The sequence below is a fragment of the Dromaius novaehollandiae genome, chromosome 14 (assembly GCF_036370855.1).
Source record: "Dromaius novaehollandiae isolate bDroNov1 chromosome 14, bDroNov1.hap1, whole genome shotgun sequence".
NCBI lineage: Eukaryota > Metazoa > Chordata > Aves > Casuariiformes > Dromaiidae > Dromaius > Dromaius novaehollandiae.
The window spans coordinates 19047063-19074909 of NC_088111.1; the positions used below are offsets into that span (position 1 = coordinate 19047063).

Sequence of the window (27847 nt, forward strand, 5' to 3'; positions counted from 1 at the left end):
TGCACCGTTCTGAATAGTGCAAATGATCCAGTCCCACCACGTCTTACACCGATGACACATTTACACAAGCCAAAGGTCTTTATCACCTTAAAAAAACCCAAACACATGCAGTTGCTTCTAGATAACATAAACAAAACAGGTAAACCAGCTCACATTAGCAGACTTTCAGCATCTGCCTCGCATGCTATTTGGCAAGGAAAACACAATTTGCCATGTTTTTTTTTGCCTGAAAACCTCCAGCCTAACAAACACCGATCTGAGATCGGTTCTCTTTTGCAAACATGACCCTCACAGGACGGGCACGGACCGAGCTGCCACCGGGTTGCTCTTGTGACCAAACTACATCGTATGAATGCAATTCCACCTAGTAACCCAGGCAGTCAAAAATCAAGTACCATTATAATAAAATAAAAAAAGTGATTGATTAAATGCTTTTCAGCAGGAAAATAAATGTCAAAACAGAAAAATTAGGCTAATTACAGCTCTGACTGCGGGCTGCAGGTAATGTGGGAGGAGGAAGAGCAAACGGGAGAACATCACCTCCGCAGCACCAAGTCAATGACACTTTACAAGAGCAGAGCAATTTTCCAAAGCGTTGCCATAACAACGGGCGATTACGATAGCTTTCATTAGGAGGCTTCATTTTCTTTAATGATGAACCTCCGTTTGAAAAATAACTTGGAGTCACAACGGTTAAACAGTTTTGCCGCGCCAAGACGTAGCCTTTTTCCCAGAACGGACGGCAACCAAACAAGCGCTAAGTTTTACGGAATAGGCTTTCGCTGCAGCACGATTTTAGTGATTTCTGGTGAGAATCGGTAAACAAGACTTCAGCTTAATCGCCGCACAAAAAACCCAGGTAGCAGAACACCACTCGCGCATTAAAGCGGCACAGATATTGCCGCGGAAAAGTGGCTTTCTAGGGGAAGGCGCAATTTTTATTTTTTATTTTATTTTTCATTTTATTTTTTTTTAATTCTCTGCAGCCGCCGTCCCAGCGGAAAGAGCGACTTTTGTTCAGAGCACAGTAGCGAAAGGCTGATAATGGCCTCTAATCTATCCGGCTTCAAACACATGTTCAGCCCCGCTGTGCTGCCTTTGATGTCATTTTAACTAGATTCCCCAATGCCACCTCTGAACTTGGAGCATTCCTCCGTTCAATGCGCCGTGCCAACTCAACCAGAGGAAGCAAATTCAAAGATAAGCACTTTAATTTTATCCCGACAAAACCTTATTCAATAGATGGCGGGGGGGGGCGAGGGGGGGTAGGAAAAACCAATACCGCACTTTTGTTTTCCTTTGTCAGGTAACTTGCTTTGAGATATTTTCAATAGATAGAGAAATAATAATAAAAGAAAAAAAAGCTATTTTTTCGAGCACATCTGCTTTTAAAATAAAACTTTGCAGCACTGTATCGACTCGTTTCACCGTGTGATTTTGCTTGGTGCCAGCGAGCTCGGCGCTGAAACGCAACGGGGGGAGCCAGGGAGTTTCTACCACTTCTTTAACGCTAACGTCACCGGGCGGCGATTTTGGGGACACAGCGGCTTCCGCTGCTCCTGGCACTGACCTGCAACGGGACAGACAGACGGACGGACGGAGGTTGGGCTGTACGCTGCTAACGAGCGCCTTCGGGGCTCCTCTGCCGCAGGCCTCCAAATCCAACCACCGTGCCGAACGTTGCTGTTGGGGCCCTGCTAACTTAAAAAGCTGTTAAACCTGCTTAAGTACGGCGGGAGTCAAGGTCATCCCGCATCCCCGGCCGCGGGAAAGGCAGGAAACGGATCTGGGGTAAGCCGCGATTTTCGGCCCGTGCCTCCGAGCGAAGCGGCCCGGCCAACGAGAGGCCTGGCGCCTGCGGGGCGGCACGACGGCCAAGCCGCCCAGCCGAGCTACGGCCGAGGCATCGCACGCCATCTGCCAGGGCTTGGGAAGGGCTTCAGGAAGAAGGACCCTTCTGGCCTGCGAAATGACTGCCCCACGCCGGTGGCCCGGAGCTGGCTCCCACCGAGGCCTTCCGCAGCGAGGGCTCCTGACGCCTGTCCACCAGCCAAAGACGAGCCAGGACGCACAGAGGAGGGAGGATGGTTATCTAGGTGGTCTACAACCCTGGGCTGAGAAGGAGACGTTGCTTCTTGTTTACCGCTGCGAGCCCTCGCGGAAGAGAGCCGCTATATCCACTTGAGGCGTTTCTGCTTCTGAATGGGAGCATCCACGCGGTGATTTAAGGCCTTTCAACTTCTGCCCCTCGACGCCGCACCTCGATTTGCCTTCGCCTCCCTTGATATCTCTGCTGGGACAACCACTCCCCTCCTGCGCCGCAGCCCGTCCCCTCCCCTTAGGAAAGATGCTACTGGTACGGAGATTTTTTTCCACTAAAAGGGCACAAGATAGAGATCTTCACGGTGCTCCAAGCAAGGAGCTTCCGATTCCTAGAGATACAGAGTGAATGTCACTGGTAGCCTGAGGCACATCCCAAGGGCTCACCGGGGAGCACAAAACCCGAGCCACCGGCTGCAGGCCTCGGTGGCCACCGTGTCCCACCAGGGCTAGCGCGGGCTACCATCGTTTCCTGATGTCCTCTCTAGACCTCGCCTCCACATCCAACAGCTAAAACAACACAGCTGCTCTTCAGATTATAAAAACAGTTTTCCACAGAGAGGACTGTTTTGCCTACAAGGGCAGAGGGATTCGTATGACACAGGAAGACTGAAAAATAAGCAGTGGAGGGCGGCATTTAAGAGCTGTGTTTTTTAAGCTACTCAAAAACATGACTCCTCAAGCAACAGAGACCAACACACTTGTTACATAAATTCAGCACATTAAAATAATATTTGCCAGTGCCTGGAAAGACGTCCTGTTGAAAGTTAGCCTTCATGTGGTTGTACGTGGTACCACAGAAAGGACTTTCAAAAACTCTTAGGTGGGTTGGGTGCTGTTTGCAAACCCTGTCCTCTTGACACCGCTTGCCCTAGCTCAGAAGGAAATGATACGAAAACATCGTGCAGGTTTTTGCTAGCAATTTTCCACGCATATGCACAGCCCGGCGGAGGAACTGCACTTCCAAAACCTGTTTTGCCACGACGAGGAGACCACCAGAGCTTGGAAGGGTGCTGGTGACAACTGCACTGTATCAAAGTCTAAGCGACTGAATACTGCGCTCGCGTGTTTTTACCTCCTCCTCCGGCTTGAGCTGGCTAACACCAGCAGATCATGGCTCGCATCAAGCCATGCTCTTTGTGCGCCCGCGTGCTTTCTCAGCTTGCTGTAAGCACTCCGGGGCTCTCCGCAATTAGCCCGTGTTTGCATCCGCATTGTCCGGAAACGTTCTCCTCTGATGGAGGGTCACAGAGGTTTCCGCCGCGGAATCACACCCCATTCATGCCCTGCCTTTGACGAGAAGCTACATTTCTTCATTATTGAGCTTGACTGCTATATGTAAACAGCGTACACAGAGAAGAACCTCGCTCATCAGCAAATGAGGCTTTTATTGCCATTTTCCTTAGAGGAGGCCTAAATTCAAAGCACTAAGACATGCAAGTCTTGTCAAGCAGCAGGAGTCCCTTCTTTAACTTGCGTCTGGTTGTTCTTCATTTTTGCTGCCTTGAGCAATTCTGCAGAAATTCCTTTGAAACGCAGGAGGCAGATAGGTTCAGCAATGCCATGTAAAAATGGAACAAAATCTGGTACTGGAGTTTTAAACAACATAATGAAGAGCAAATGTTGAATGCAGACAGAGTTTTTATGAGCCAAAGGTCAAGGCTGTATGTCCAGAATCATAATTTGGGGATAAATCTGCATGCATCCAGTTTGAGATGCACAAAAAGAAAGATCACAGGTTCACTCTTATGATTTTTGAGACTTAGTTAAAATGAACTACTGAGATTGGGCTAGTTATTAGCAGAAGGTAGAGCACATATCAGTAGTAATTAAAGTCCTGGAAGCAGCCTATGTGGGCAAAGAAGGGATAAAACGCCTAAAGGAAAAAGGAGCAAGGAATAAAGAATGCACAGCATGGTCAAACAGAAATTATTCTGCCTGTGAAAGGAATTAATTACAGCTACTGAAATAAAAATTGGGAGGATGAAGAACTTCAGCATAAAAGATACAACAGGTATAACTATCAGTGCAACCCCATGAGCCCACTGGACCCGTGGAAAAGGAAGCACTAAAAGCTAAGAAGATTTTAAAGAGTTCTTGCATCTGTCTCCTCTGATAACAAGTTATATGACCCCTACTAGCTTCAGACTGCGGCTCCATCTCAGATGATGAAAATGAAGAATAGCAGAAGGATGTTGGCAAGGCAGCTGGATTTGTATCAAACTGAGCCTTTAAATCAGTGTTTCTCCACAGTTTTCGGTCCCAGGGGCATCCTCCTTCTCCCACGACACTTCAGCCAGGGTCTGCAGCCTCCATTTTGCAACCTGAGATGGATAAGGTATGTGTGACATCCTGACATCCGATCCACAACTGCAGGTTGCAAATGCCTCCTCCAACCCAAGCCTCATAAAGAAACCTTCTGAGCAAGCCAGAGCTGGGAAGTGGTAAAAACAAAAACAAAACCCCTAATTCGAAAGGGTAAAAAGGGTAAGACTGACAAACTGTTCTTTCTCATGAAGTGTAAGAATCTCCTGTGCAGTAATATCCAGTGTTAGGGATGGGCCATTACAGGAAAGGCAGTATTGGATGCCTAGAGCTCCTGGGAAGGCAGGAATGGTTAGAGGACTCTGAAGCATGGCCATAGTCTTCATTAGCAAGGCAAGTCATGTGAGCAAGGCAAAACTAAACACTTCGTGCAGCTAATGAAAGTTAAGGGATGCCATTAACCACAACTTATAAGACCAAAAATCCCACCCCAACTATCTATGAACCTGGTAAGAGAGGGCAACAGAAATATCAGAAGTGCTCCACCTCGGACCAAGATGCATGACTTGGGATAAAAGGGGTCTGAAGCGAGGGGATTCACCACCCTTTACGCCCTGGGCACAGAGCGTGAGCGGCAGACCTGCTGCACAAGTACTGCGGGGGCCAAGAGCTCCCTGACCTCCCGGCCCATGTCTGCTCACCAGGGAGCGGGCACACGGACGCTGTGCGGAGGAGAAACAGTGCTCAAAACTGGCCAGACAGGTTGCTCTATCAGCTCTCCTGAATATCTGCAGCCACATCAGGGATTCACCAGCTCGCTGTATTAACCAAGGGGAGGTGGCGAACTGCTGTAACGTGCTGGGCAGCACCCATTAAGGACACCCAGGACACAGGTGGAATGTTTCTCCCATGAGGTCTGACAGCTCCTGACATTCACAACGACTCTAAACGAGCCTCTTGGAGGACTTCGTGTTTACAGCATTGCTGTTAATAAAACGGTCTCCTAATTCTGTAAACCTGTCATCTTTCGCTTGAAGAATCAAAGGCTTTCTGCTCTACAGAAAGACACTTTGCATTTGCACTACTAAAAAGCAGAGCAAACAGAGTATTTTCCCCTAAATCTTTTTTCATCACAGAGATGCAACAACATCAAAAAAAAAAAAAAAAATCCCATAACCCATTTTTTTCTTTCTCTGCAGACCATCTTTAAGGAAGTTGTCTTGTGGGTGAGATGCAGGGCTCTGTCATGAGGGTGTTAACTAGAAAAAGCAAAAAAAGGTTTGGAGGGGGCTCCTGGGTAGCAGTTGTATAAAAGTGCAGTGGTGACCAGACACGAAACAGAACTGCTCAGGCACTGATCATATTGAGAAACAACTGCAGCCTGAGCCGAATTTGGCAGCAAAGAAATCAAGAGGAAAATAACTCAGGGAAGTAAAATGCTCTGTGTGATATTCAGAAGCACCTCAGCAAAGCCAGAAGATACCCTGTCCCAAATCAGCTACTCCAAAGCTGCCCAACATTTTCTGTTCTCCAGGTATGTCAGAACGGACCCTGACATAAAGACGACTGCCAAGTTTGGGTGAAGGACCGCAGAGCTCCTATTGACTTGGCCACACCAGGTGCAGAACAGTATTTCTACCTTTGGTCTCTGGCGTGGCAAGCTATGCCTAGGGCATAGACCATGACAGAACTTAGTGAGTTATTCCAGGCAGCCCTTAGGAAGATAGGCTGTATGTGTTGCTTGTGCTCTGGTGAAGGCAGCCTTCATAGCTGAAGGAAGAGATTTACCAGTTTCTCCTATGAGAAAAAGTGACTTGATATCCTCTGGGGGTTTTTCTGGACTGAGAATTTGTTAAACTGCAAATATGGAGAATCTCCTCAACTGAGTTAATTATTAATTATGGGTAGCTTCCTCTTCAGCAGAAGAATATCCTGAATTTACAGGAGCTATTTATTTCACTGACACTTGTACAGGCAAGAGCCAGGCTAGTATCTAACCCACATTATGTGCTGTTACGGATAGGAAATTGTTTAAGGGATGGAATGCCAAACAGTATCTTTAGAAAGGTCATCTGTCAAAATCCCTGTGTCATCCTGAGAATCAGCAGAAAGGCACAGAGAGTCCTGCAAAGACGATCCCCTGTAGGCATCTGGGGCTTTTGCTCATCAGAGAAGTCTGGATACTGAGTATGGCTGCTGGTAGTGCACAGATGAATGGCTTTACCCTGCAAATTCCAGCTCTGTGATGAATCTCTTGTGCTAACTTAGAGTTGCCGGCTCCCAAGAGACGAAACTATCAGGATTTTCAGATATTTCTGATATAGATTTCAAAAATGTGGTAATTTCCTCATAGAAGTGAATGTTTATTCATGCAGCATACGGCAAACGTATTGTCCCCAGTCTCTGCACCACTAGAGTTTTGCAGATGGGTAACACAAGACATATGACCCGGACATAGATGACCTGGAATTTTTATGTAGTTGTGTGCATCTGCCTGACAGTGAGATGATGACCTCTTATTGCTCCCCAGAAGGCCTAGTTCTGCAAGGAAAGGCCGTATTAGTCTCAAAGAATCATAGAATAATTTAGGTTGGAAGAGACCTCCGGAGGGCTTTAGTCAGCCTCCCCCCACAGACAAAGCAAGGCCAACCTTAAAGTTAGGTCCAACTGGAATCATGCTGGGAACACCTTCCAGTGAGCCCACAAGGCAGGTATGGGTAGACACAGATACCCCAGCTTCTCCTACAAACCACCGCTGAACTTTCTGAAGTTTCCTGCTGTGCCAAGTGCGCACTGTTACGCTGCAACAGTAGCTGTGAATCAAAGGTACTTCCAGGCAGGGTGGACAATTGCAGAAGCTGTATTTTTTCCTCACTTAGCAGTCTAATAATTAGGTGGAAAGTTATATGTTACAGAAAAACAGGCCCTTAAGCTTCTCTAAGCTGGTGCAATTCTGCTCACCTTCACACCACATCTGTCAAGAAAGAACAGGCACAAACCAAATGAAGGGGCACATCAGATGTTGTCACTGTCTAGGATGTCTGGGGTGAGTTGAAAGACCTCTATACATTCAAAGCTTCTACTGCAGCACAAGGTTTTGTATTTGTAGAAAGCTTAAAATTTGGATGCTCCATCTAAATTAACACTTGAGATTTCAGGGTTACAAAAAATTCCCAAGGGGGCATTTCCACACACGTGAATGACAGAGAAGGAGGGCTTTGCCAAATAAGAGGTCCCCACTTGGGAAAGAATGCCTTGAACTCTCACTTGGTATTAAAACAGCTTTGGGGTGATCTGACAAATCCTGAAACACCGTATTTCCTGGGAAACACACTGCTGGGGGGCTCCATAGGTTGAGAGTTGCACGTTCACCGCTACTAGCAAAAAACTACTTAGGAAGGAGTCCTTCACAGCAGACGTAGAGTAAAAACAGCTTGAGACTTCGGCTCCCCTACCACACTGTGACAGCAGTCACAGGTGATTACGTCTCATAAATGTCTGCAAGGTGTGAGAGGAATCCAAGCCCATGGAAAGGGAATGGATGCTTTGCAATTCCAGCAGCTTGGAAGGAACTTAATGCACCACAAAAAGGAAGACTGGAATGAATCTCCTTGCGTATTTTAGTTTCTTCAGTGCTAAAAGGATGGACATATTGGCTTGTCTTACAGCTTTCATCGGGCCATGATGCAAGGTATCTGCTATAACTGCGGCAGAGGGAGGAGGCTGCAGCAGACATATAGGCCTAAGCATGATGTGGAGATTCCCCAGGTTCAGTTCCTGAACAGTTCTGAATCCATTAAGGCCACAGGTAATTGCTTCAGTTATGTAGGAACTTGCGGGAAAACATCTGAGGAGATGAACTGGATGGGAATAAATGACAGTGCACCAGTCTGTACCATCCCCTCTTGCCACGATGTGTACAGGTAGTGCATCTCCAGATTTGTGATAACAAGCCAACAAGCAGCAGAGCACAGCCTGGACTGGAATTATCATCTGAAGCATCCTACCTCACCCCCAAGACCTATACACCCCATCCCCAGAACATCCACGCTGCACATCCACTCCCCCAGCACAGTCCACGCTGGCACATGCTTACAGAAGTGACAGCAGGTCAGCAGGACCCTCTGCAAGCTCTGGATGAACAGCTTCCAGGGGGCTGATGTTCTTTTCTTTTTGAATACACTTTCACTGGCATCCTACAGAGCAGCTACAGAGGCTTAGTCAAATTATCTTCTGCGTTCAAAGGCATCTCAATCTACTTAGCTTTTCTATTACACAGACCAAGAGAAAGAATCTGGTATTTCCTTGCGTAACATTCCCCATTACAGCACACTTTGGAGGAAAAGCTATTTCCAGACAGGCCCGAGGCACTGAAAAACTAATGCAACACTGGAACGCTACTGTGAGGGGCCTGGAGGTGAGCCCAAGTCTCCTCAGTCGTAGGTACTGTCCTAACCCAGCTTAATCTTGTGATCCATCATGCAAAATGAGGATAACTGAATGCAGAGGTACAACTGCAGATGAGTTCTACCTCAGCTTTGGATAAGAAGTCTGAGAAGTTTCCGGAGCTGTATTCCAGCAAAGCGCTTACTGGAACTCTTCATGCGGCCTTCATTCAGTAATCAGCCACCCAAATACTGTGTTTTTCAGGGGCAAGTGGGAACTTTGGAAAGATAAAAGACAGAGAAAAGAGCAACAGCACAAGTCTTGACTGGATTGCCATCTGATTCATCCTGACGGGGAGGAACGCAAAGAGAGCTCACATCCATTTGCACCTGGCAAGAAACACTGCAGGAACTCCTGCCAAGCATCATTTATTTTAGCCCACTCAAAGCATTTGACGTTGCAAATGTTCCCAAGACGACAAGTCAGAGCAGCCCGCACAATGACAAAGCAACAGCGCTCAGAAAGAACGCTAGAATGACCACGACCTTGGTCTAGTCAGATATTCTCCCAGCACCGTCTCTGTCAGTGCCTCCCCCGGACAAACACAAAACCAGCACCACCATTAAGAAAGAAGCAGTCTACATCCCAGGTACTGTTACATCAAATCGAAGTTACTTACACACTGCTGTCTGTCAGTGACATCGTATCTGCATCACTGGACATGCTCTGCTGCTCGCTGTCATTGGCACTGGTGGCCGGTGCCAGGGCATATCCCGTGTTGACATAGTAAGGGTTAACGGGCTCTCTCCATGACCCATGCCTGGAAGAAAAAGGAAACAGAGTCAAATTAAAAGGACACAACCTTGACCCTACTGCGACTGGGTTCTCTGCATCACTGGGCAGGACGACTCTGTCCTATGACTATGTTCATACTAAGCGAACAGTTTTACTCATAACCGGAAGCAAAAGGGGATTCATGGAGTAATGAAGATGATATTGATAGAGTTGAAGAAAGAGAGGGTGCAAACCTATACAGAAGTCATCCAATTCACGTTCACGACTTACTGTACCTTGGCTAAGTGCTTAGCACTGTCATTTTATGAGGAAGGCAGGACATCTAAGAGCAGTATCTAGGTAATGAGACAGCATCTTTCCTGGTCAAAACAGGCTTCATTCTACTTTTCTGATTGTGACGGATGTAGCATGGCTTACCCATTCTACGCTTGGTTTTTTATCCCTCTTCACCCTGCTCCAGCATGTTTGCCAAGCAAGGGAGATAAAGGAAGAAATGGTTGTTGCTTACAGCCAAGAATCTAAAGCAGACCTCAAACGTCACACTTGGGTACATGAAACACTTGCAAATTCCATCAGCAAGAACTGTCTAATTGCACAACTTTTCCCAACAGACAATCTGGCCATGGATCTTCGTGCACAACCACATACCTTGTCTTGCAGGCAGGTTATTCAAGTAAATAAGCAAGCAGGCCAACCTTCTTCTCTTAAAGAAAACAGCAGGAAGAGAGGCCACCCGCATGGATTAGCGTGGGAAGACAGCTCCTTGCACAGAAGGAGACCTGGATTAACAGTGCAGCAGCTCGTGAAACAAGTGGGCAAGTGGCTCCTTAATGCTGGCACTACCACTGGCATAGAAAAGCGACTGCTGCCAACACGCCTCTGACTCTGTTACACCTCAGCACAGTCGCACCACACAGTCACCTTCATCTTACTGTTAGTACAAATCATTTTGTAATTTGCCAGAAAGATGCACAAGCTGAAAGGTTCACGCTGGCACAGTAACACGGCATCATTTAAGCCCACGCGCTCCCTGACTACCCCTCTGCATGAAGAGCAGCACAGACGAAATTAAAAGCAGCCATCCACGCTTGCAAGACATCTTAAAGTTGATGAGTTGATGTGTTTTCCAAGGTCTGTTACTGGCTCTGAAAATCGGAATCCTGTTTTAATTCAGATCATGCAGCTCACCAGCGTAATCTCATATTTAGTAATGCAGTAACTGGCACCCAGCTCACACGGCTCGTCATGGAGCCTGGCCAAGCGCACCTCCGAGGAGGACGCATCAGGCCATCTGTGCTCCTCAGCTCTGCTCTGAAACGCTTTGCTGGCTCTAGAGCAGCGGTCAAAGCCCTACCTAAAAAACAGTCCCTGCCCTGAGGAGTTTACGTTTAGACAGGATGAGGGGAAACGCGAGAGAAACATGCGGACCGAAGGACTGGAGATAAGGAAGAGGCACAACACCAGCAAAGGGAAAAACTGGCATCATATTTTTTACAGAGTATGAACATGGGATAACCATCCACTGATAACAGCTGCCGATTGCTTCACAGCAGCCACTACATGAGCTGGAATTAGCAGACAACCCACGTGAGGCAGAGGTTTACAGAAGCTGTTCATGAAATGGAACTAGGGGCCCAAGGACGAGGTTTAGCAAAGTATTTTCAAAACCGAATTAAGCAAGGCTATAGCCAGCAGCTAATAAACTGCTTGCGTAGCTCCTATTCCCCATGCCCTTACGCTTCTAGAAACCACAACATACTATTTTCTTTGTACTACAAGAGGTCATGGAAGCTAAAGAGAAGGCAGCGTGCTCACAGGTCACCATGAAAAATCATGTTGCTTTAGGTTCATTAGGGGGTCAGTGAGAAACAAATGCACTCTTTTATTCTGACAAAAAGAAAACTAATACTTCACTTGCCCCAAAACAGCAAAAGCACCAAGCTACTTCTCCTTGCGTGATTGAGCTCAGCATAGCGCAAGGGTGGTGTAAAGAGCATCCTAAGCTGAGTCACCTGAGGTTTTTCACTACTGTCATAAGCAAAGGGCGTCTTAAGAAGCTTCTCCACTGTCCAGTATGATACAGCGTTGACTGGTTAAAGACTCTTACCACGAACATTTTCCAGCATGCAAACTTTCCGACTGTTACTTTAAACATGTGACGGAGCATCCTCATTTCTATAGTCCGTCAGATTTCAGAACAGATTTCTAGGGCAAATATTTAAGGCTGGAAATAATTTGAACAAGGTTGCCCTAAAAAGCAAGGTATAATAAGTCAAAATCTTACCACCACCCCATTCTCCACTTCTTCCCTTGCATAATGGTCAGTTCTGAATATTAAAGGAGCGCTGTGCAGTGTAACCCTCCTGTCAAATTTGATATGACAGTTGCGCGATGGAGGCAGATATAACCTCTTAAATTGAGGTGCGAATGATGGATAGGTCAGGCCTTCCCTGCGGGCAAAGAGAGGATGCTTTTTGGATAACCCAATTAAAATGTAACACCACCTTCGAGTGGACCTTTTGCCCGGCCACTCTGGAAGTGGAGTGGGTTATTCTAGCAGGGTATTAATAAAGCACAGCAGATGACTTACAATATACAGAAGAAAATGCACAGACTCATCGATTTCTCATTTTTATCAGCTGATCATGCAGAAGAGAAGGAAAACACCTCCAATCTCCCCAGATTTAGTCCTGCTGATATGGCAATACTTCCTATGTACTGTGCTTCAAGAAGTAAACAAAACCTTGTGGGATTTTTAATCATTATAACCCTCTGTTACCTTCACTTTTTGTAAATGGCAAGATTGGAGCCCGTGTTCAGTGCACCTGCATGGGAACTAAGCTCTGCTGTTCCTGCTTTCTGGAGCTTTTCAGGAGCACCTGCGTGGTGGAAAATTGCTCGTCATCACTGCCCTCACGTCTGGGTCAGCCTTGTCCGCTCACCGTCCGTCCCAGGCTCCCCACCCCACCAGCGCAGGCCAGGCGGTGGGAACGTGCAGTCCGGGCCGGGGAGCCTGGGCCCGCAGCTGGAGCTCGCAGCCTGATGACCTTGCAAGTGTGGGGGAACGACAGCCCGAGTCTCCGGGTGCTTCCCGAGCACGCTCCCTGCGGCACGAAGGACGCTCCCGAGTCTCCAGCAGCAGCTCCTGGCTGAGGGAAGCGTCCCTGGCGAGCCACGTCACCACGACGTGTTCAGCCTGGACGCGGAGGGGGCATCGCCTCCTAACCCTCAGAAGACCATGTGCTTCATAAGATAAGGTTCCTTAGCATGGCTCTGTTCGTCTCCCCTTCAGAGAGGCTTGCTGTCCAGTGCTTTCCCCTGCCAGACCCCGGTGGAGGTCTCGGACAGCAGGGAAGGAGTGAGGGCATGCTTCCAAGCCCAGCAGCACCAGCACTTTTTACCAAGGCAAGGCAAGCGGTGTCACGCCTGCATGGAGGTAGCGGCTCCGGCTGAGCTCCCAGGGGCGATTTCCCATTCTGCCACACTCTGAGCTCTGAAACATCATCATGGCTTTTCCCAACTTTGAGTCCTGAAGATGAAGCGACCTGGGGAAGGAATGGGAGGCTCCCTTTGCTCGTCGGGTCTTGCAGCCTCCCATTCCCTCCCCTCTTTCTCACCCTAGCTCGAAAGGTCTGGTGCAGAAGATCGGATGCACGTGTGCACAAGAACAGTCCCGGGAGGTGATCAGAGCCATATCCCTGTGCTTTTCACTAGGAAAACAACCCAAAGCAGAACTGAGACACACATGGTTCTGATACAGGGAAAAAATAAAGCAGTTCTTTCCCCACGCCACCGTCGCAGAGCAGTTTAAGAGTTCACCGGGTATGAACCTGAGATGGCGAAAGGAATTCACCAGGTAACACCGACCAGATGGGAGCCGTATGGCTCCTCTCCTTTCCAGAGCATCCGAGATGCAAGAACTCCCCTACCGAACCGCACAGGGCTGTGAACTTGCCTCCCAGAACACAGGAAAGACTTCGGTCACAACTGTCGTATTTAGCTAAAATTACACGCTTAAAGCATGTATACAACAGGGATTACTTACATTTTAGCTCTGCCTCTAATGCATCAATGCAAATGTAAACTTTTGGTAAGCATAAGTACAGGGAAAGGGTATAGGATTTCAAAGCAATCATAACAGGTTACATTACTTTTGAGGAATCCATCTGTATTCAATCCTTCTCTTAATGTTCCCTCTCCCTGACAACTCTCTTCAGCTGGCTCATATCACTATTTGAATGTTTTGTGCCGTGCCTCTGAAGAACACTTTCAACATCTATTAGTAAGAAAACATTAAAGGAACGTGGAGTCTAGCAAAAACCTGGTCACTTCTGATCTGGGAGGGGAGGCGGCTGTAAAAGGGATACAGAGACACTCAGAGCGATTTGAAATGTCAGCTGAAAACCTCACATACCGGGCTCTACGTGGGGATGAGGTCAATAAAAGGAAAGGTGAGCATTTAAAGTTAGACTTCACACAAATGCCTGCAGACTTCCGCAATGTCTTTTATACCCCTAGTGCAGTGCATGTTTCTGAAATGAACACAGAACATTTCACACGGATATGGCACAAAAATAAAGCTGCATTTCTTCTCTGTGGATCTCAGCTGCTCAGCCCTCAAAACAACCGCATATGGAACAAGTATAATAGAGATCATAGTGACCTAAGTCAATCTGACCAGCTGCCTTTACTTTGGATAAAGCCCTCCACTGATCACTGTTGAGTCTGATAGTACTGACAAGGGCCAAAACTGTTGTAGGAAATGAGGAAACATCTCCTTAGGGCTTCCTTCTACCTGCTCAGAGCTTATTTTGCATATTCTCTTAACTATATTTCATCCCTATATGAAGCTTAATTTCCCACTTCTCAAACCCAGAACAGCACATACGACATTAGCACTGTCAGACCCTGAAGCTTCAACAGATGAGAGAAGAGAGGCCAGGGCAAGTGGAGAGAAGACACAGACTAGCCAGAATTCCCACTGTGCTGCAATTCCCTGAAGACATTTTTCCTGGGATCCCCTCTCTCCTTCACACAGTTCCACACGGATGGCTACTTCGATTTTAAATCAAAGATGCAAAGTGGCAAATTTCTGCCAGACACGCTACTCTTGGCTCTGAGAAGAAAGGCAGGGCTACCTGGGAAAGGGTTCCACCATCACCATCACCATCCACCCTGCACAAAAGACTTCACAGCTCCTGTCCGCAGTGCCAAACCCACAGGGCACTCCCGTCGGTTCTCAGCAGCTCCCTATCTTCTTCACTGATATTTCTAATCAAACATGGAAATAAAACACCTAAAGCAAGTAGGAAACTTCCTTGGAGATAAAAGGCCTCTAAGCACTTCTATTCTGCAGAATTTAAACTGTCATTGCAGAGAACAAGCTGCACAATGTTCTAACTGCAGGCCAGTGAAATACGGTCTTCCCAAGTCTGCTGGCAGCTCCCACTCTAGCAGGGAAGCTGATCGAATTAACTCATTTCATTGCTACCATCTTCTCTGGCTCTAGAGCTGAATTTTTATGACAGAACGCTTTTCTGGAAGAAAATGTTGACTCAAATAATTGAACACGGTGATTGTGATGGAAACCAGGTAGGCTGGCAATCATCCTCCTGCCAAGATCCCCCACCTGCCTGACTCAGAGGAGTGCATCTCCAAACTCCTCGGCAGCGTGGCTAGGCACCTCCCAATTCCTGTGCAATCAAGGAAGCAGCTGTTTTGAGAAACTAGATTAGTAAATCCATGAGAAAATGGTTCATAGAGCTGACAACCACAAAAAGCCAAGGCATTCTGCTTAGGTTCGCTCTAAACAGTGCTTTCAGAGTATTTCCTCCCATGATGTACTTTGAACTTGCGGTTATTTGGGGGAGCAGCTCTTTTTTAACATGAGGGAAATTCCACTTTCTAGACAGCTTGAGCCACAAGGCAGCTGATGGACGCCCACACCTCACGAGTTGCCTTGAAAAGCTCTGAGCAGTAGGAAAAGTAGGGACTGGGGTAAGTCTGGGGGAAGGACGCCCCAAACTCTCATCACACCGAACAAGAAGCTCGCAGCAGGTCTAGCTGCTGAGATACCCTCCTTCCTCCACATCATTGAGGAAGCCTCATGGTGGGATACAATTCCTACTTCTCTCTTTTGGTGGGCTGAGGTCAAGGTGAGCTGTCCCTAAAGCAGGGTCCAGAGACCACACACCAGTGAAGCGCAGCAGTTCAGTCAGATCCAGTTATTGACCCTCTGTGTTCCCACCCTGCTTTCTCACACCAACTTCTAACAAGTCAGTTTAAGCTTTTAAAGTCCTGTGTTTCTAAAGAAGATTACTCTGCCCAGAACTACATTTGCAGGAGAAAACCAGCACAAGCATTACACTTATTTGGGTTTCTCTGGTCATTTTGCCTTCATGATTGGGAGGATGCAGCCTAATGCTGAGAGATCCTTTCCTCTAATCATTTTAACATCTCCCATTTATTCAGTGTGAAAAAAATTAATTTTTTCCATTGAACAAGTTATGTCCATGCCCCCCCCCAAGATCTCAAAACGATGGCTTGCCGAGTCTCTGGTTGGCAAGACACACTCAAACAGAGCTCTCTTACTTGCTATACTTGCAGCTCCCAACAAGTGGGTAACTGTCACATCCTTCATGCAATACCGCATTTCATTATCACAGCCAGTCAATCAAATTAAAAAGCACTCACGTTCGCTTATGATGTGTGATCTGAAGCAAATCCCCTAAGCATATTTAAACAGCACATGCCGTCAATTAGCTGACAACAACGTCCAAGTGGCAGGGTCACCTTTAAACAAGAGATTAGAATAATATCTACGGGGACGTCTGAGTTGAAGTGATTACCTTAATCTACCAACTGATCGGAAAAGTTTCAGTTTCTGGTCCATGGTACCATCAACCACCACCAAAGGTTGCACTGAATTGGGCATAAAACTATTAGAAATATCCCAAAGCATTCACAGCATTCTCCAATAAATCGCCACTGGTATGTTTTGGAGCTAAGGGTGAAATGTCTACGAAGAAGCAAAGCTAAAAACCTTTACTCCTTCCTGGATTTAACCTGCACTAAAGACTCAGAGAGTCTAGTCAAGAGGTTACAATTGGGGATTTAGCTCATAATTTGATTGCAAATCCTCAGGGTTGCTCCACTTAAAACTCTTCCCAATTACTCCGGGTACTCAGACACTGCTGTGCATTTCGACTTTATCACTGTCAATGTCAAGCTAATCACATGTGTTCTAGGCAAGGGCAGCTTCTTCAAAGATCACATAAATTCTGGACAAGTTAATCTGTTCTTTGAGGTCTCCAGATGGCTCTCTCCAAGAAAGTTAACCTGGAGCTCTGCAGTCTGAGCACAGCAGCCCAAGCGTAGTGCAGAGCATTACAAAGAAATCAGATCAAAGTTGTGTCTTACAGAAAATGAAATCTAAAGTTTGAAAAGCAACAGCAGCTTGTCACTTGTAGGCTTAAAGATGACTTCTGCATGCTCCAGCTATCAGGGAATTTATGATTACTGTCTGGCTTTTGAAAGCTGAAGAAGGAAAAAAAAGACACTCTTTAGCACTCCTTGCCTTTGCAAATCTGTATCTTTTTCCGTACTTATTCATCCTCCCACACTGGAGGAAGAATTGAAATAAATAAAAACTTAACTAAAAGTTCAGATAAGGGCTCATATCCTCTTATATTCTAAGGCATTCAATTCCATTTTAGGCGTATGCTGAGATTATTTTATGGGGAGCTTCAGTAATTATTGCTGAGCATTAAAGTACAGTTACAAAACCTAAACACAGGATCTACCAATCTGAGTTTCCAATTTTTAACTCCTATGCATTTACCAAGCACATACTGCTCCTCGGGACTGAGGTTACAGAAGATGCATCCATTGACACTAGTGATTTAGGTCACAGGATACAGAAGGGTAGGCGAGAAAAATGACCTAGATTTTGTGAGCATCTATGCAGGAAGTTGAAATACAGGAAGGAAAATCCCAAACAGCTCAGAACCATTCCAGTAATTCTCCCCTTGGAGGAATCTTCCATTTGACCACTGCTCCTTGAATCGAGTCATCAGAAAGGATGGTCCCACACTATGGCATAACTACGTAACCACAGACAGCATCCCTGACACCAAAGCACTCAGTGTCCAACCCTGCCAGGCAAATACAGTCTTGATGGACTAAATACTTGGGCTGTATTGACATTACCACCAATACAACTTTCTTAAGAAAGGCTTTCAGACACTGGGATGCGACTACGGCAATCTGTGGAAACTGGAGAATAAGTCCTTCAAGATTTCATCCGACCATGCTTCTACAAATGAGCCCACCAATACCTTCGTTTTGACGGAGGCAAGGCTGTGCACAGTCTTACCCACCCCAGTAGAATTCCCTAGTCTGTCTACAGATATATTTTTAAATCAGAACTGTAAAAATCCAGTTTTGCTGCCACAAAAGTCAAGTCCTTCCTAAAAACCAGGCACATCTTCCCTAGAATCAGACCAGAAATCTCATTTACTTAATAATTCAATACACAAGAAATGAATTAAAATGAAAGCCAAATTATGGGCAACACACTGTCTGCACATCGTTTACCAGGACTGCTTAAATCATCTTCCTGGAATAAAGCGAAAGTAGCAGAACATTTTGTTCTATATCTTTCTAACAGTAATGGGTATCTGCTTAGGCTCATTTCAACATGCGAGTCCGAACTTACACCATCCCTCAGCTTTTCTAAAAACCAGGCCTCTGTGCAATGATTCATACAAATCCCAGTGCATTATGAAAGGTTGACATTTGATTGGGAAGCTTTCTATAAAGTATGCAGGACAGTTATTTGCCTGCGTTAATTTAATCTGACCCATCATGAAAATGAGGCAATATGTGATTTGACAGAGTCTTACTGCTTTGGAGCAGCCTGGCTCCATCAATCCTTCAAAAGGGCCTTTGCAGCATCTTAAAAAGTTACTAAAAACAGAGCATAACCAGCAATGCCAAATGTGTATCGCAGATGCCCAGGGTGTATCGCTCCCACCGATGAGCAACGCTCACCTCCATGCCGTGGCCTTTGTCAGACAACACGCCATAGGAGCATCAGCGTCTTTAACGTTGCCTTGGAAGGGACAGAACTGAGCTCAGACTGGGACGTGCTGAGCATCCACACCCAAGATGCCAGAAGAAGTTGCCTCAAGAGCCAACACAGGCACAGAAAGCTGACAATACGGCATGGTCTCCTTTCCCCCAACTTAAACCAAGAGCCGAGGAAAATTCTGCAACAGCTGGATAGGTGAGACAGTTCCCCTTCGCTAATTGGCTTTGCGGGGTGAAATCACATTTATGCTTAATACGGCAAAATGATATCTATGTGTTTAAGTGGACGAACAAACACACGAGCCGTTTCAGAGAGCACTGCCTGCTGCCGCTTCTCTGCTCGGCCCGGTGATTCTCCCAGATACTCTGGTAATGCAGGACAGGCAGAGGCAGGAGACCCTCCACAGAGAGTCACGGGGGGCTCTGCAGGGGATCCCGTGCGTTTGCCCAGGGGTTTCTCTTCCCCAGGAACGCATGCAAGGCAGCTAGGAGATGTAAAGGTGTTGTACGGCAAGCATTTCCTCCCAGAACGGGCAACGGAGAGCAACGTGCAACCATGCCGGTGCAGATGTAAGAATACCACCGAACCCCTCAAACGTTCAAAGCCTTCCAGACCACGCCAAGCGAGCAGAGCAGCCGTCCCTCCGTTCCTCCCACCTCAGCTTCAGAGGAGGAGGCTTCCTCCGCAGACGGAATAAACAGCCGAAAGCATCTCCCAGACCTGCAGCCCTGGGCAGGCTTCGCAGACACCCCCCGGCACGGCTTCCACCCCGGAGCATCGCCCATCTGGCCCAGCAGCTCAGCAAGACCCAAAAGGGCCTTTGTGAAACAAATGACTCCAAACGGCCTTCTCTGAGGCTCAAAGAACAAGGGGAAGCCTGGGCTTATACCTGGGTCTGCTCATAACCTAAAGACGACAGCAACTCCACTTAAAAACACCACTGCCTGCAAACTATCAAATTAATCCTGGGATTTCAACAGCTTTTCTTCATTATTTTTTGTCTCAACCAAACCACAAATTCACTTAATGACTAAACCAGGCAAGCAAGCACTTTGTTTTCCAGACAGCGGGAACCTTTCTAACGGGATCCAGGTTTTCAAGAAAGCAACATTTACCTAACGTCACGCGAGGGAGCGAGTCCGAGATGCATTTGAGGCTGTTTTAATTCCAAAGTCACGAGCATTTCAGTCGGGCTATGCGCTGTCCGAGCTCTCGGGCCAGGCAACGAAAGAGCAGGGAGAAGGAGGACAGGGCGCTACGCGGAGTGAGTCAGTGCCTCTCTGAGTCCGACTCGGGGCCCAGGCAGAAAGCAAGAGCAATACAATAAGAACACTGTGTTCCAGGAATTATTGAATAAAGACGAGCGCATGCTTTTGGCGAGCAGAATTCAGTGCTGTAATTCTGTCTGCTGCTTTTTTTTCACTGTCTGAAGTAACATTGTTTGTCCACGCTTCTACGAAATGGAAAGTATTTCCTCTTCCCTGCTCCTTCCAAAGAAAGATCTGAGGAGGCCTGGTATAAGCAGGCTTAATTGGGGATTCTCCAGTGCCGAAACTAGGCTTTGCCAAAATCCTGCTCGACAAGAAAGGGCTTACGAGAAAAAAAAAAATTATGAGCGGATTTCTCCGCAAGCTCAGTAACTTAGACCAGGGCGGGCAGGATAAGAATGAGCTTGTGGATGGGAACACGACATCCAGCTTTGGCCAATGACTTCAGCCCATTTCCCCTCCTTCCTATGTACTCATACAGGCTTTAACTGTCTGCTAGGTATCTGGGGACCTGATCTCCGCTATGCAAGTGTTCAAGAATATGCGGGGTGGGTAGGAACACCTACAGGTAGGTGGCCCACACTGGGGAACAGGAGCCACTGGAATCAAAGCGGAATTAAGATGGTATCAGCTCAGTCCTTCCTTACATCATCAAAACTTTTCAGGAGGGCAAAAACCCCAAATGCAATCTGTTGTCCATATTCCTTTCAGGGATAAATTTTCCGATGCTCAAACCAGAACAGTGGTGTAGCTGATGGCTGAAACCAATGGGGAAGAGATTCAACTCAAGTGGGCCCCGTTTTACAAAGACGAGCTGCAAATTAGACATTAAACTGCTTGCTTGTACCACTGGGCTGGTACTTACCACAGACTGAGCAGTCCTACTTTAATCCTCATCAAAACAATGGAAAGAAACTCAATAATCATTACCAATTTATTGCCAACAAACCTGCTGTTTTCATGAAATTACAAATTTGGGTGGTGGAAGTAACTGGGTGATGTAATATTTTGGACATTATGAGGCACCTGACTTAGTCCCTCAGAGCAACCCAGCTTTGGTCCCCAAGAGCTGTGACAAAGATCTACTAATGAAAAAGCAGATGGGATTCCTGAGGAACTCCTAGCAATAAGCCCACACCAAAAAAAGGCCTTATTTCACTGAATAAGGTCTGCCACACCAAAGCCCAATCACTCACTGGTGTCTTAACTCCTACAGAAAGAAACCAAGAAATTCCCCCAATTGAACAAGAACCTTTGAGGTGACCAAACTCTGACCCCAGCTGATAAGAAAACCAGAAACACAGAGGGCTGGTAAACCTGGCACAGATAAAGCTGAGAGAGTCAGAATTTAATAGCTCTCCTAGAGAGAAGATTCAGCTGATTAGAAACATCCTAATCTTCCCTCTCAGTGTATATTAAAGGTCAAGAAGTGGGATCAGATTTTGGCAGCACATGAAAAAATAACTCAGTAGACCAAAAGGACCTTCACAAAGATGTTTCAATCCTTCACATTAAAAGCTCCTGCAAAGCCTTATTTAACTTCAATTGCATCTAAGGAAAACATTTAAGTTTAAAGTCAAGAGACCATTAGACCAAAATGGGGCAGGAAAGAAGGTCCCCCCAACAGAAGCAGTCAGTCCTTTATAATGAACAAGAGTTCATAAACATCAGCTGTCTGCAACCATGACAGGTAAGTAGGTCTTGGATGTATATCTCCATGAAGTAGAGCTTCTGTAGCAGCTCCCTGGAGTCTCACAAGCTCCCAAATGCGGTCATCGAAGGGTACTTGACAAAGGACACTTATGGGATCATGTGTAGGTTAGATCGACAACAATATACTGGCAAGCTGCAAAAAGCTTTTAAACTTGCTCTATCATTTACTGCTCGACTCTGAAGAAATGTCAGCATTGCAGTAAACACACAAATCGTAACCCAGTCTTCGGGTCTCTATTGGGAGCCCATAATCTTCCTCAACTGGAACTGCTGTAGCGAATATGATGCAGTGGTTGGGAGGGATCAAGGTGGGTTCAGCTACACTACCCTTTTTGCAAGGTCCATTAGAGGTTGACAGCAATGACAAGTCCCCAGAAGAGCTATAGTAAGAATACCAGAAGAAATGAATGACATAGAAATTTGATCTAATGGAGATGGATACAGTTAGAAAGATCTTTCCTTTCCTAGAAATATATTTAAGAGTTTAGCAGATATTAACAGCAAATAACTTGCTGCTGTCCACCACAAAATAGGCATATAGAGGGAAGTTAATCATCTGAAGACGTTATAGACAGATTTCCTTTTAAATAAGGACTACAGTAACTTTCCTTTACGTAGTCCAGAATGAAATCTTCATTCACAGTACTAGTTTTGGGACAGCCACCTAACCCCACATCTCTGCCAAGACTTGGAAGCCAAACCATCCCTGCATTCAGATGATACAAAATCAGATTTACAAATGAATAATACCAGCGGATTCGGTTTCCAATTTCTTACAGTTGTACTTCTACAAACAGGGGTCTAAACTCATCGGCTGACCAGCAAATCACGAGCAAAGGATTCTGCAGCGAGAAAGATCGAGATCTGCAGCCTGCCAACATCTGACACCAGCCCGCGCGCGCGACTTAGAAATCCTTATTTGCTGCACAGACCCTGACCGTAGCTAGAGGGCTCCTGGTAGGCTTGCCCCACTCCTCGACTGGACAGCGTCTCCGGAGGCATTCACTGCACAGGTCACGGTGCATGAACCAGTCCACCTCATTTAAACAGACAGTAAAATACCATGAAAAAAGGCTAAAGAAAGCAAGGAAAAAAAAGTGCTGCCCACACACGAGCTGCACAGGCGCTACCAAGGAAGCTCCTGGGACACTGCGATACCAGAAGGTCGAGCTAAACCGCAGGCCAGAGGGGAGACGAGATTCCTTCGATGCTGGTGCGAGACAGTTACGGAAGCTGTTGGGAGGTTTATACGCGCTCCATCCTGTTACTGGGCTACCCTCGATAGCTCAGGGATCGGGGAAGTCCTCTGCTTGTTATTTCTTGGCGCACTTTACAGCAAGGGAAACTTAATTTTAAGAACTATGTTGGGGTTTGTTTTTATTTTTGCCTTACAGGATTTTTCTGTTTTGGTTCTCATCCATTAGAACAGGCAGATATATGAGTTTTTACCTTTATTACACAAATTCCACAGTATCTTTTCATCTGGTATACATTATTGTGAGGATATATATGAAGTACAATGTCCATTTAAAGCGCTGTAAAAGAGCTGCTTGAACTCTCCTGCCATTCCTATCCATCTTTATGCAACGAAAAAGAGTTGACGGTTCCATTTAAGAAAAATAAGTGACAATGCAAGCGATGTGCTTTTTGTTCTAAATAAATTAGCCACTGCTCAGGCAAAAGCTGAATTTCTTACCTCAGTTTTTTAAAGACACAAGGCTAGGTGATCAACCTTCGTGTGCTTCCGTTGATCTCTTCTTACTCCCTCAAAAATTTCTGAGCACAGGCTATTTGCTGTCGTTCAACCAAATTCAACAGCAGAAAGAGGCCCTGAAGACACTGTGACAATTAGCCAAAACGGGAAGACGGGTAGAGACTCAAAGTGCTCTGAATAACGGCAAGACTGTGGCAAGAGCCAGCAGAAAAGTCTACATGGAGAAGAGATCTTCTAAATGCCTCAACTGCAGCAAGAAGTTTCAATTACAGCCTGTATCCGGAGCCCACTCACGCAACACAATACACCATCTGCGACACAATGCATGTGCGCCATACTGCACATACAGGGGTAGGATAATGTTTTCTCTGTTTAAATGCTTTTCTCCTTAAGACAACAGGGAAAAAGCAACCTACAGTTTTGAAAAAATTGTCTTCTATCCCCCCCTCTGTGTCATACCCCTGTACCTACGTGCTATCTATTACTCATCCTGCGTTAGTTCTGCAGAACTTCGCCTATTCAGGGCACAGGATAAACGGGTTGGTATTTGTCTTTTCCCCCTCTTTGTACCTTATCTCGCCTACATCATCCCAACCTTACGCTGAATGCAGCATTATTCACTTTGCTGGAGATTTTTTTTATGGCACTTTTCATAAGTGTATCATTTATTTACGATGTTACTCTGGAGGAAGGAAATGCTATTATTCTCTTATGTATATGAAGTCAACTGCAACGTTGAAATAATCAAAATTTTCTCAAATTTTGGATGCACAATTTGAAATACTCTGGGCAAAATACTCAGCTTGCCTTTTTTTTTTTTTTCTTTTAAAGACTTCTGCCTTGATGCATGCTCAGCACATCAGCAAATCCGATCCGGGGTCTGACACTGAGCATGGAAAAAACAAGAAATGCACAATAATTTTCTCCCATTGAGAAAAGCTGCCTTACAGGAGCTCTCTGGCGGAGATAAGCATGGATGCACCTGCATTTTTCTGCTTGTGTTCTTCTGCCCTTCTCACTGCAAGTCTTTTTAACCAGGCAAGAGGCAAGACAGGTGCCCCGCACACCTTTCCTACCTGATGTTTGTTAGTTCCCCTGGCACTCGCCATCCCATGTGCTGAGCTAACCGAGAATCATAAAGAAAAAGAGTGTATAGTTACATCAAAAAGCAGCTGCGAGAGTAGAAAAAGCTGTGAAACTCCATGTGATAGCACCACGCATCAGACCTGGACCACCCCATCTTTAATAAGGGGCAAACGATTCCCAGGACCTCTCTGCTGGGTAGCTCCACGGGTTCAAGCAGCGCAGTTAAGGTCAGCTGAGAGGCTTTCCCCTCAGTGGGGAACAGGGTTTCTCTCCTCTAACCTGTGCTTCATTTGCACAAAACACATTTTTACCCTGTCATCAAACTGGCAGAAACTAGTCAGTGGGTTACAATTTTTTATGAGAGGATGCAGACGAAGTGACAGACACGCAGATGCAGCAGACCACGTAAGCAGTGTTTTTCTTCTGCATAATGGAGCTGAATTAAGGCTGAACTGGCAGCTTTAGCTACAGCATCCGAAAATCCCTGAGAGCATGTGAAAACCCCTTTCCAGTTGCAACACTCTCTACAGCCTCACCTCTTGCTGGTTCCCAAGGTCAGCAGCTTGCTGCAGGAAGATCTTGCTCTCCTTACCCCTTCCTCAAAAAGCCTTTTTTCGCTGAATGACTTTTCCAGACGATTAGTGAGGAGACCCGGCTCACCCAGGGGTCGATGAGCGTCTCCAGAATCAGGAGCAGCAGCAACGGGAATTGCAGCGTTCAGTCTCTGAAGTCTTGGCCATGGGCATCTTCAGACCAAAGAGTTTTCAGAGATTCTGGCTGCCAACTTCTAACCACCTACCCAAGAGCTTGTGCAATTTTCAGAAGCTCATAAATTAGCCAAACTTGGGTAGATTCTCACACGGACAGCAAAAGGTACGTTCACGTTAGCACCGCCCCTCCCACCCCCAGCAACCCGCTTGCCAAATGATACACGCCTGCTTCGAAGCATGAAAGCTGGAAGGTTATCAATGAAAAGCCAATTGTGAGACTCTGACATGAGCAACACAATGTAATTTCCTCCCCCTCTGTTTTTGCTAGAATTTGCCAAAAGAATTCAGCCTTAGGCAGCATCTCAGTGGAGAAGAGTACTGAACAACATAGTCTGATGAAGATATGAGCCACCTGAACAAAGTTTTATATAATGGGAAGTGTTAGGCAAGCATGACTACAGTCACTGGGGCCAGCTCTGCCTGTATAGTAAATGAGTGATATTTTAAGATTGTTATTAACTCCTCTCTTTCAAAACTACAAGTGAGTCTGTAACATGAGTCATAACATCCTTGGCATAAATTTTGATCACAAAGTTGATGAAAGTACCCATCCCCAAACCTGCGTGTGAAAAACGTGGCTGAATTAATCAAAACATGCAGGAGCCCAAGACATCAATGTCTGAGCCTGCAAATTTGCATTTACAGTTGTGAGAATCTCTTGCATGACATGATGCGATGGAAGAGAGACCTGTGTCCCACCTTACGCTGCTGGGACCTTGTCGCACCAGGGAAGAACAGTATTGCTAGAGGTTCTTACTCTAGGACTGATCTTTCAGAGCTACATATATATCCACAGGACAACGTAAAATTAATTCCTTGAATAAGCGAGCAGATATAGAGACTGCTTTGTTTGTGAACAACGCAACTGGGTGCTATTGCGGCAGCTGCTCAACGCTGTCATCTTCGCTGCTTAAGACAATAGCAGATGTCTGTACGTTTTCTGCAGACATGCATTTGCTGTGCAGCTTTAAGCAAACAATAAATGAACTTAGGAATTCCACTGTGGCCGCCTGACGGAGATGCTCCACATGTGGGATTGCTTCATCACCAGCCGTGGGCAGCAGGCTGCCTGCCTGGTGGGACTGCCTGCTGCAGGCACAAAACCTCTTACCAGAAGTTCTGACCTCCAAATTTTCACCTTTGCAATTGCTCCCACACCACTGGAAGCCTACCTCAGTTCAGATGAGCAATCAGAGTAATTAATTGGGCTGTTTCTACAGTAGCAAGGAGGCCCTTCCCAAGCAGCTATTTCCTGACACTAACCTTGCTAATAAACCCCAGGGTTTATTCTCTGGGAAAGGTTAGGGAACAGGTTGGGACAAAGCAATACGTGCAGATTTCCTTGACTGGGGCCAACCCAAGGAGCTCAGGAGGCCTCACGTCGGTGAGCAACAGCCCCTAGGACCAGCGATAAGCATCTGCATTTACTGTTGCAAATGCAGTCGGCACCCAAAAGGATGCAGCGTTTTTATAAGGTGTCTAAGTCCCACGTCTTTGCTCCCATAAAACAGTGGGTTCTTTCACCTACACCAGTCTTGGAGGAACCCTGCAGAAGAACACCAAGAGGAAGAGACTTAATTCTGTGGACTTTTTCTGGACAGGAGGATTAAGCTCTTGAAGACAGAGTAAGAATGAAGGACTGGCTAAAGGAAAACACAGGAGGAAGAAAAATACCAGATGTGGGACTGACAGCAGAGTAGCCTTTGGAAAACACTTTTGCTTACGTAAGATTGGTGGGGGTGGGAGGGAGGAATAAACAGAATAATGGGGTGTTACTGTTTGCTGTGAAAGAGGAGATACGTGGCCACTGCAGCTCTATTGGAGACAGAGTCCCAGGCACAGAAAAGCTGTCAAGTGAGCTCTGTGCTGTTCCTCAGGACACTGTCCATGAAGACTCTGGTTTCATTGCTCAGGACAAACGACACTGCTGAGGAAGACGTCTGCCAAGGAACAGCTGTCTCCCCAGTAGTTCAAGGCAACTTCATGAAGTGATAAAACTCTGACTTTGAACATCACTGAAAATATGATAAAGATCCAGAGCAGTGAATATACCACCTGAATGGTGTCTACTCAACTGCTAGTCCTAGAGAGGAGACATTTTCATCAGTCCTAGGGAGGTTTGGGGACAGTAAGCCAATCAGGAGGAGATAAGTAGAGCTACTTGGTTTGAGGGAAAGGGTCACACTAGTCTGAAAACCTGAAAAATCCCTTGGCTGTCACTGTCCTGACTATTTGAGAATAAATTAACTGATAGAGAATGTGTTGGTCGTCCTTTTGATCCTTCAAAATCTTTTTGGATCCTGATTAATACCACTTTCTCATACAAGCAGGCCAATGTCCTCCACCTGGCTGAAAATCAGCCAAGCAGGGCTGGTCGAACAGAGGTAAGAAAGAAATCTGTTCAAACAGAAGTTTGAAATGTGTGGGACTTTTACTTCTAGAGCAAGAGAAGATTTTGACCCAGTTTCTGATTTTAAGACCATCTCCTAAACAAAAGCAGCTGAAGTTTAAATGAGCCAATTCTGCAGATCATTACACTGCTATTACACAATTCTTTCTAATCCCTGAAGTGTGGAAGATGTGCCAACGCCAACCCAGGCACATCTTTGTCATTTCAGCTGGACTTTCAGCTTTTCCACTAAAGATTTCATTCTGTTAA

General features: G+C 46.2%; 1 protein-coding gene across 5 annotated transcripts in view; it reads right to left on the minus strand.

Annotated features, from left to right (window-relative positions):
• Positions 1 to 27847, minus strand: part of AXIN1 (axin 1) — an 87869-nt gene that overhangs the window by 31389 nt on the left and 28633 nt on the right. For all 5 annotated transcript variants that reach the window (XM_064520577.1, XM_064520579.1, XM_064520575.1 and 2 more), the window contains exon 3: positions 9431 to 9571. In XM_064520577.1, the coding sequence (XP_064376647.1) occupies positions 9431 to 9571 (141 nt within the window). The remainder of the gene's footprint in view (positions 1 to 9430; positions 9572 to 27847) is intronic.